Below are 10,364 nucleotides of genomic sequence, written 5' to 3' on the forward strand. Positions count from 1 at the left end.
AGCCGACGTTTTAAGCAGAGTGACTCTCCCGAGGAAGGGACTCTTCCTCCTCAACGTGCTCTCTTCGTCGCGCTCTGAGGCGGCTCGGGAAGCTTCCCTGGTGCATAAGCTCGTCGATGGTGGCCAGCGAGCAGGGGTGAAGGAGGAAGAGGAGGAGGAGGAGAGGAAGGCGGCCGGAATGGAAGGAAGAGGGGCGGCGGGGTGTGGAGCATGCAGGTCGGCTGGGGCGCTTGCTGCTGAAGCTAGGGAGGCTAGGGTCGCGGAAATGGCGTATCTTCGACGTCTCTGTTTCTCTAACTAGCTATTGCTTTGATTCTCTCTATCCATTTTACTTTTCCGTTGCGGCGAAGTTGGGATCTTCGTTTTCTGTTCGATCCGGAGTGCGCTCGTTGGGTTCGTCTTCATGGGTCTGCTGCTGAGGGAGGCGTTGAGGCAACTGTGCCTTGACACTGAGTGGTCCTACGCTGTTTTCTGGAAGGCGTCCGTCTTCCAGAGCCGAATGTAAGCAAGATGTCTCGATTATTTTTCGTCGTATTATTTCGTCGGATAAGATTTGGCGGAGATAGGGCTTGTTAACTTGGCTATGTAAATCTCGGCAAATAAAGAAAGGCTTCTGATTTAGTTTAACTTTTTTACGTGATGATGAGTTGTATCTAACCTACTGATGGAATAGATGTGGAGAATAGATTCTTGTTTAGTTCAAGACACTTTTTTATGGTAACATACTATGCTTCTTTGGTTCTCTTTCCCTTTTTATTTGCATATAGAAATATATAAGATTTGTAAGGTAGGCGAAACTGGAAAAGTGTTATCTTAATGCTCGGTCTTTCTTGGATGTTGTTTTGATAATTTGATCTTTTATGTGATGCTTGTGATCTTGTTCTTTCTGCTGTGATTTCAGAATAAGTGAAAGTTTGTGGCTCTTTTGATCCTTCTCTTTAAATATTTGAATTAAATATTAAGGCATTCTTTTATGGAGGCCGTTGTGAAATTTCACAGGCATTTAATCTGGGAAGATGGATACTATAACCAGAAGTCTAACATTTCAAGCATCAAACTCTCGATTTTTCCTCCCAAGCAAGAAGCTTTGGCCATCAAAAGTAATTGCTCTGAGCTAGGCTCTGAAGCAGATGATGCAATACAAGTCCTGGTCGAGAAGATTATGGCATCCCAGGTTCATTTTCTTGGAGATGGGTGTGTGTATTTGCATCTGGTCATTCTTCATATTCATATTTTCTTTATAATATCCTCCTATACATATCTCTGATTGTGTCTCCTTTTGTATATTTCAGGTTCATTGGACAAGCTGCTTCATCAGGAAAATATGTGTGGATCAGAAGAGATAGATTTGATTCCATATCTAAGGTATATATCCTGATATCTTATTCTATAGTCAAATTTAACATATAAATTTAAATTATTTCTATGATGCACATTTACTTTTTGGAAACATTCTTATTCAACACTGGTTGTCTAGCCAGCTTTAACATATAAGACTATCTTTATGACCTCACTGGTATCAAATCTTTCCTGTAAACTTGTATCTTAACTAATAAGGCAGCTACCAACAAGTATACATCTGGTTGATTGGTTGGGACGTGGATCTTGTTGTTTGTTGTAGGTTATTTGTTTACCTGTTCGACCGTTGAAGATGACCCACTAAGATAGCACAAGCAATCTATTATGACTTCTATGATAGACTATTTAGGCTCCAACAATTTTGATCTGAAATCTGCATTGGATTACCCTTAATCTGTTTGACATTATTCCTCTGTTTAGTATATGCAAACAACTCAATAAAAGTCTTCTCTAGTGCCTTCATAACTGGTATATTCACTCTGTGGCCAATGTATGTGTTAGATGGTTAATGATGTGTCCATAAATAAGTATTCATGTCAGATCTATGACTACCTCAGTAGATTGATTTATGTAACCTTGATTAAGCACCTAAACTTCTAAATTTGTTTTTTTTGGAACTGTTTCCTTTTGAATGTAATGGCTTATATGTATCCTGATTGATGTTATTTCATTCTACAAGGGTCTAACTGAGTTGAACTGCCAGATTGCAGCTGGTATGCAGGTCAGACTGTTCATCTTGATTTTTTTTTTATTCATGTCAGTCACTATTCTTCTAAAATATAATTCTTACTTTATGTTAATTTTGTTATTCTTAACTGAATTCGGATGATTTGATTGTGTTGCAGACCATTTTAGTCGTTCCTGTACTTCCATATGGTGTTATACAACTTGGTTCTACTCAAACGGTATGCTTATTCCCATCATACTAATTTGGTATCGTATTTCTAACTTGATGATTTATCTTGCGCATTTGTCCTATTGCCTCAATTTGGAAGCATTTCTAAAATTAGTTACAGTATGAACTATGGTGTTGCAACTTGCAGGTTCTGATATTTGTGTCCATATTGCAGGTTACTGAAAATATTGGATTCATTTATCATATAAAAAGTTTGTTTACAAACCTAAATTATGGTTCAAATGGTCTTGTATCTGATAGTCCCGAGAAATCTTTGACAGAAGAATGTCAAATATATACTTCATCCGGGTCATCTTTTTGCTCACAAACTACAAATGCCTGTCTTAATATGGATGACAAGTTAAATGCCACTTCTGATTGTTGCAACCCTGAGTTCCTCAAGTCCATTGCTCCAAGATCCTTCTCTGAATATGTTTCCTTAGTGTCATCTCAATTCAATAGAATGCAACCTAATGTTTCTAAATTAGTTCCAACCAAACAGAATATAAAGATGGCATATCCTATGGGTAAGCTTATCTTGCAAAGTGCTGATGACATATTACGTAAACCAGACATACAACCTACCCAGCAGGTACCACCAGATGATTCAGACTCCAGATGTCAAACTGAACGTGCAATTTTGAACTCGGTTTTATTGTCTAATACGATAAAAATCTTGGAAGAAGAACTCATGTTTACCTCAGGTGTTGGACCTTTGGAGCCCACAAACAACTTTTCTAATATTGGCAATGTTGGTTCGACTTCGAATTCACATAACATTACTAGATGCTCAAGTTCATCTTCTCAGTTATCTTTAAATGGGACACTACCAAATTTAGGCCAAAGAAGTCATGCATTCAGACTCAGAAGTACATGCACATCAGAGGTTTCCATGGACCATCCTTTCTCATGCAATGAAGTTGCATATACTCAATCAAATGCAAAGGCAAGAGAAAATGATGATTTAGTTCAATCTTCTTATATTTATTCTAGTGAACCCAGTGTTCAAGTTTCTTGTTCTGATATGCTCCCTAGCATTCTTCATGGATATGCAATAGGTGACCTGAAACATGTTAGTGATCAAATGTGTAAAAAGGTTGATTATGAGGAAAGTGGTGCAAATATTGCCAATAGCATGCACTGTTCACAAAATATGAAAGAATCATTGAGGAGTAGAACTTCATCTTTGTTTGCTTCAAGCAATGATATGTTCCATATGTTAGATGTTGACCAGAAGACATATTGGACAAATGACAGTTTGGCAGATGTTGTGGTGCGTAAGAATTTTACAAATTCTTGTAACTTTACTGATTTACCCAGTCTCCCAGCAGAATCAGATGCTTGTCCCATCTTTGATCCTTTGAATGAACAAATCTCTTGTGCTGGGCTGTTTTCCATAAATAACAGTGATCAATTACTTGATGCAGTAATTTCAAAGGTCAATCCAGGTGTCAATCAGGGATCAGATAGTAATGCTTCTGGTAAGAGTACATTCATAGATCCTTGTACCTCACATTTTTTTGGAACTCTGAATCATAGTGAAGTACATTTGTCAAAGCACATGAAAGATGAGTGTTTTGGTTTTGCACCAGTAGTGGCAAAAGCAGAGCCTTCATGCATAAGTTATGGGAAGTCATCATGCAGCAGCGAAAAGGATGGAGAGAACAATCATGATTCTGAGCTTCATAAGCCCCAATTTAGCTCGTGGGTTGAAAGCTGTCAGAGTGCTAAGAATGATTCTGATTCAAATAGTAAGAGGGTTTCAGAAATAGGTAAGCTTAACCGAAAGAGGTCTAGATCTGGAGAGAGCCCTAGACCACGGCCAAAAGATCGACAGATGATACAAGATCGTATCAAGGAGCTTCGAGAAATAGTTCCAAATGGTGCAAAGGTACTTTGTTTTAACATGAAGCTCTGAACCTTAATTTGCAAATTATGTTTGTTGCTAAGTAAGAGCACTGCTAACATGTCTTTTGCCTCTTGCCGTTGGTCATGGAGCAGTGCAGCATTGATGCATTATTGGAGAAGACTATCAAACACATGCTTTTCTTACAGAGTGTGACAAAGCATGCTGAAAAACTGAAAGTTGCTGGAGAACCCAAGGTCTGACTTCACTGCTCACTCATTATATGCTATGTATTTGCTTGTTTAAATATTCTAATAGTGATGAACTTCTTTTGCCAAAACTTCAAACTAACAAATTGTGATAGTCATTGTCATCATCATTAGGTGTTTGATCCAACTATTTGAATTAGTTATAAGAATATAATCCCTCCATTGAGCTCAATGTAAGTCTAAGTAACTACTAAGATCAAATAGATTAGTTTTTTTTTTTTGGTTAACTAATATTTTCTTTAGGGTCCTTCTGTCACTAGTACTTTCTACTCTAGTAAATTCAACTCTTCTCACTATCTAATTATTGGTAATGTATGAACATGTTTACATAATGTCAATTTATTTGTTCTTGTTTTATCAAGTATTGGAGCTACACCTAATTGCTACCAAATGCTGATATTCATTTTCTATCCTTACTAGTAACTCTACACATTCTTCATAGCATTCTATCTGTAAATCATTAACATTTTAAAGTGTTGCTTTATAATAGTCCAACACTTTGTTCCATAAAGATTGTAGCTAGCTTGTATTCACATTCTTATAAAAAAATTCTTTTAAACTAACAGGAACTAAGAGACTGGTTAAGACTATAAAAGTTCATCTCTATTTTGACCATCCATTCTTTATTTTGACTTTAAGGGCATATTTCCATCATTATGCCCTTATGTTAAATAATAGATCAAAGATATATAAAATTCTTTCAGAGATTTTATGTTAGTCCATCTTCACTATGCCATTGATTTCCTTTCATATTATTGAAATTATATATTATATATTCAGTTGCAATCTTATATATTTTAAATCTCAAGTTTTTTTTTTCTCCGATTGAAGTTTTGAATTTAATCTAATTTCATTCATCAATTCGTAAAAAATCTTCCATATGCAATATACACCAATGAGGTTTAGCTTAAACATAAGTGGTTAATTCATCTAATGCTAATGGAAAATGAGACTTAAGTGTTGTCCTTGGATGTAAACCCACAAATGGAGTAAAAAAAATTCTACACTCTCAGTAACACTATTACTAGTAACAACATTATACATTTCTTTGATAACATTAATATATTTAGTAGATATTTATTTCTTCTTCAAGAACTGCAATAATAGTTGTACAGGGACTATCATAAATTTTTTCTAAATCAATGAAAATTATATACAAATTCTATTTCTTTTCTCTATGTTTTTTTTCATTTGCTGTATTATAAAATAAATAGCATCTATGATTCTTTTAGATATGAAACCAAATTAAATTTTGAAAATGGTTATCACATCTCTTATTGTCCTCTCTGTAAATTGTGCACAACGTTTCATGCTACCACTTATTAATTTGATACATCTATAACTAGACAAAACATTATTGTAATACATGATACAACGATACAATGGAAAGGATTTTACAATGGTTGTTTGAGTTTCCATTCTAATGAAAGCCTATTTGCGGTGTGACCTTGTCGTCGCGGGTTTGAGTTGCAGAAATAGTCTTTTGCAATGCAAGGTATGACCGTGTACAAAAGATTGACTCTTTCCTATGACCACCCCGTATTGACGGGAGCTTGGTGCACCGGACTGACAAAGTAACTTTTGGATTGTGTTGATATTAATCAGCTATTTTATCCAAATAATCAGTTTATTTAATGTTGTAATATATTATTACACAGAAATAGGACCTAGGTATTGGAAAACAAATCATCATATATGGCATATGTAGGTTCAAACTTACCCAGCCTAAAACCATAAGGGCCGGTACCTTTTAAAAGTGTTGAAAAGGCTCGCAGTTTTCTCAGTTGTTTAAAAATTCTATAGTTTATTTCTAGATATAGTTGGAACTTTTTTGAAAAGTTGTTCAGGTTTTAGAAAAAAAATAATTGGGATTTTATAAGCATGAACATGAGTCATTATTTGCAGAGGATAAGTTTCTTTGTCAATTTTTAAAAACGGCTTAGGACCCCATGTATTAAGATACTTTTGAATAATAAAATTCCATTTTTGATTCTCTTTGTGAATCTTTTTCTTTTGATGAGCTTGAGCTTTTTCTTCAAGAGATACTTATCCCTTAGCTTCATCAATCTCGTATTGTCTCAATCTTCTGGTTGATTTGAGTGTCCAAAATTGATTCTTGGAACCATCAGCAAACTAGGACGATATTGATGAAGTGGAGATAAATATTTCACAAATATAAAATAAAACACTCACTTAGGGGAAAGAAGCAAAGGAAAATTTATTAATTTAAAGTTTTCTAATGCACGAGATCATAATTCATAACATATTTTTATATATTGACAAATGACAATACAACTTATTCTCCATAGACAATGACTTCGTGTTTCTCTGAATAAAAATTTAATTGACTTTTTAAAAACTAAATAACTTTTAAAAATGGTGAGACAATTTTGAACTTTTTCTAGATTTAAAATCATGTTTGGTTGCATACTGAAGTGATTTCCATTTTTATCAGATTTTTGGATCATGTGCAGAGATTCGTCAATAATTTTATCGTCTTGCAGATCAGTACTGATCAGGGTGGTTTGCTCTTGGAAGACAACTTTGAGGGTGGTGCGACATGGGCATTTGAGGTGGGCACTCGACCAATCACATGTCCTATTGTGGTGGAGGATCTGAATGCTCCTCGTCAATTGCTGGTAGAGGTAAGCCATAACTCCATTACAAATGCTTCCACATCTATCTATTACTCATCAACAAAGAGAGCCTCAAGTTGCATTTTTCCACAGATGCTCTGCGAGGAGAGAGGTTCATTTCTGGAGATTGCGGACTTCATCAGAGGATTGGGTTTGACCATATTGAAAGGAGTGATGGAAGCACACAAAAACAAAGTTTGGGCACGTTTCGCTGTGGAAGTACTACTACAACTGCTTTTACACATCAAAACAAATCCAATTGCTAAAACAAGGTTCAATGTTTTTGTGCAGGCGAACAGAGATGTGACTCGAATGGAGATATTCCTCTCGCTCATGCAACAGTTAGAGCCCTCAGCTGGAAGCAGCAGCATGGGACTACCAGCTGCCGGTAACATCAACGTGCCTCACGCCATTTTCCAGCAAACCTCTTTGCCGGCAAGAGTAATTTGATCGCATTCTGGGAGCAGTCTCGCAGCCATTTTTTTTGTCTAATCAGAAAGGCTAAGGGCAGGGTTGGCTTCTCCTCCCGTGACTAGTATTCAAGCTCGAATTGAAGGCCGTATGTGTTGATGCTTGTCACGACTACTGAATGCTGGGAGCAAGCCCCCTAGCAGTCAGTCATCTGGGATTTTGCTGAAGTTCTTCGATTTAAGTTCTTCTTTCCATCTCTTAGTGATTGTTCTCATTGCCAAAGATGTAGATACTAGTGCAGGACTGAGTTCAGGTTGTTGTCCGGGACCTTTTGTGTGGTAACTTATTTAAACAAAAAAATCCAAGAAAAATAAGATGCTTTATATTTTTTCCTCCGTTTTGTTCTGCCTGGGGACATTTTTTCCCCCCAATTTTACTGCATTATGATCCCACAAAATCCTTGGGTTGTCATGGTGACCACTAGCTTCCTAAAAGGCAGCCAAATTGAAATATATTTTATTGATTGATTTATAATTTCAAACAATTCGGAGAATTATAATATGCATTTACTAAATGAGAAAAAAAGCACTCTTTCTTTTTATTAACTATTGGTATGCTATCTCATCATGTTTTTATTATCTAAATTATTTTTTCTTGCCCGGTCGTTTTGAATGTATGAAAATTAAATCGCTTGTACATATATTCTAATATTGACGATATAATTGCTACATTATGTTTGCTAGAATAAGTTGGAGGAGTTTTGGTGTAATGATAAAATTATTGTTTTGTTACTAAAAGATTATGAGTTTAAATTATGGAAATAATTTCTTGTAAAATGGAATTAAATAGTATTGGTCCCGGTACCATCGGTAAGAGGGATGAATTGATAAAAATATCTCTTTTTTTTCAAAACTTTAGATAAGACAAACACTTTAATAAACAAAATTAAATTGTATTAAAGAAAGTACGAGATAAAAAAGATTTACTTGGTTTGCAATCAAGGAGGTTGCTAATCCAAGACAAGATAAATCTCAATTAGTAAACTCCTTCTTTGACACAAGTCAGAGGCAGAGAAGTCTCGTACAGAATGTTAAAAGCACAGAACTTGAAAATAAAATAAGAAATTTGAGTATAGAAAGTGTTGTTCTGAATGAAAAAGGCTAGGACTCTATTTATAGTACATTAGTTGAAACTAGTCATTTGTTGACGTGGCATCTCCGGGTGCCCCCAGCTGGGCAAACTCTATCTCTACGCAACGGCTGGATGATAGAGTTTTTCATGTCCAGGCGCCTAGACCATCTCTGGGTGCCTGGACCATCTCTGGGCACTTGAACCATTGCTGACATGGACCCGAAGGTGACCCACAACAACGACACTACGACGAATCCCTTGTTCGACGCCTTGGTGGTTCGAGCGCCCTAATCAGTCAGCCACATACTGACCGTCTGGCGCCTTCTCTAGTCGCTGGCTTCATCTCCAGTCGCTGGCTTCGTCTCCAGTCGCTTGGGTGATCCTCCAACTTTCCAGAGTTGAGCTCACTCGAACACAACTCTGGCCTTCTCCTGAAGTAGTCTTCCGCTCTGGCTTCTTGTCCCTCGAAAGCGCTACACTCGTCCTTCTCATTCCACCGGTATACTCTTCCACAGCTTCTCATCCCTCGAATGTACCGAGCCCATCTACTTGATTCTCGTGTCATCGTTCTCATCTGCTATATCTTTCGCTCAACTATTTGTGCTCCTAAGCTTTTGTACACTTAGACACAAGGATCAAATACACATAACCTAACTTGACTTGTTGATCACATCAAAATTAACATGGAATACTTACTATCTCCCTTATTTTAATGTGTTTAACCCAAGTTAACTTAGAGTTAAACAAAAACAATAAAAGTAAAAATATGCAAAATTAAGTGCAATGCAATTAATAAATTAGAAAAAATTATTCCTCCCCTAAACGTAATCTTTTTTCTTCCTTTTTATCATATAAAAAATAAGTGTAAACACTGAAAATAAATTTGAGAAAAAATTCTTAGGGTGACGTAAATAGTGATTAAAACTTAGAAAAAAAAAATGTGTGAATTATTTTTAGAAAATCTGAATTTTCATGATTTAAAATTCAATTTTAGAAAAATAATTTTATTCTTTGAAAAAATAAGATTTTTTTTTCACTGTTAAACATATTTATCCAACGTGGAGATAAAGTTTTCACAAGAAAATAATATTAATATTAGTGAAAATTAATTATTTTACATAGAAAAAAATATTTATAAAAGAAAATACTTTAAAAAAAATAGACTTTAAGCTCAACAAATCTTATAACTTTTTCTTAATATATAAAATAGAAAACATACCGGTATAAAAATTAAAATTTTAAAATTAACTTTTTGAAAATTTTTAATATTAAAAATTAATATTTTGAAAAAAAATCATAAAAAATTAATTAACAGTTTGAAAATTTAAAAATTATTCATTCTAATAGAGAAATTGTTGTCTTATCACTGAAAAATTTTTGAACAAAAAATACTAGCAGTAAGTTTGTAAAAAAATATTTTTCTAAGTAAAATAATCTCAATCTAGTAAATCTATTAAATTTAAAAGGAATTTAAATTGTACATGATTTTAGAACCCAATATAAGTTCCTACTACCCATTGGATTAACTAGATATTTTCTAAAATAACTTTTTGTGAAACCTTTGTAATTTAACCCTTATGGTATCTAAAATACCAATTAAGCTTACTATGATTTCTAAAATTTGAATTTTAAGAAGAACTTTAGTATAAGCATGCATCATTCTTTTTCAATAACTCTATTTATTTTTTTAATTTTTTATTTTCAATTTTTAATTTATTGAATTCTTCTCATCGACCAGATTTTGCTAAAGTTACTTTTAATTCTACATTTTAATTTTTAAAATTTTCATTTTCGGTTTCTAATTGACAAGAACTTTT

At 34.6% G+C, this 10,364-nt stretch overlaps 1 protein-coding gene across 4 annotated transcripts; it reads left to right on the plus strand.

Annotated features, from left to right (window-relative positions):
• The first annotated feature begins 203 nt into the window (after window positions 1-203).
• On the plus strand, window positions 204-7,811 carry LOC122014703 (transcription factor LHW-like). 4 transcript variants are annotated; one of them, XM_042571075.1, is made up of 11 exons: window positions 212-501; window positions 1,000-1,194; window positions 1,293-1,365; window positions 2,039-2,080; window positions 2,205-2,264; window positions 2,430-3,735; window positions 3,847-4,145; window positions 4,256-4,357; window positions 6,874-7,014; window positions 7,099-7,224; window positions 7,297-7,811. In XM_042571075.1, the coding sequence occupies exons 1-11, from the start codon at window positions 404-406 to the stop codon at window positions 7,453-7,455; spliced, it is 2,601 nt and encodes an 866-aa protein (XP_042427009.1). In that variant the 5' UTR covers window positions 212-403; the 3' UTR covers window positions 7,456-7,811. The 4 variants fall into 4 exon arrangements, with proteins under 4 accessions (XP_042427008.1, XP_042427009.1, XP_042427010.1 ...); XM_042571076.1 differs by having other exon boundaries at window positions 3,850-4,145; XM_042571074.1 differs by having other exon boundaries at window positions 204-501; window positions 2,430-4,145; window positions 7,099-7,206.
• Window positions 7,812-10,364: the final 2,553 nt, after the last annotated feature.

The sequence above is a fragment of the Zingiber officinale genome, chromosome 8B (genome assembly GCF_018446385.1).
Source record: "Zingiber officinale cultivar Zhangliang chromosome 8B, Zo_v1.1, whole genome shotgun sequence".
Classification (NCBI taxonomy): Eukaryota; Viridiplantae; Streptophyta; class Magnoliopsida; order Zingiberales; family Zingiberaceae; genus Zingiber; species Zingiber officinale.

What these genes read in the sequence shown, in the direction of transcription:
- LOC122014703 (XM_042571073.1), top strand. Translation starts at nt 404, where the DNA reads ATGGGTCTGCTGCTGAGGGAGGCGTTGAGGCAACTGTGCCTTGACACT. An exon ending in GATTTGATTCCATATCTAAG is followed by an intron (nt 1,366 to 2,038) that starts GTATATATCCTG and finishes TCATTCTACAAG; the next exon opens with GGTCTAACTGAGTTGAACTG. An exon ending in AACTTGGTTCTACTCAAACG is followed by an intron (nt 2,265 to 2,429) that starts GTATGCTTATTC and finishes TCCATATTGCAG; the next exon opens with GTTACTGAAAATATTGGATT.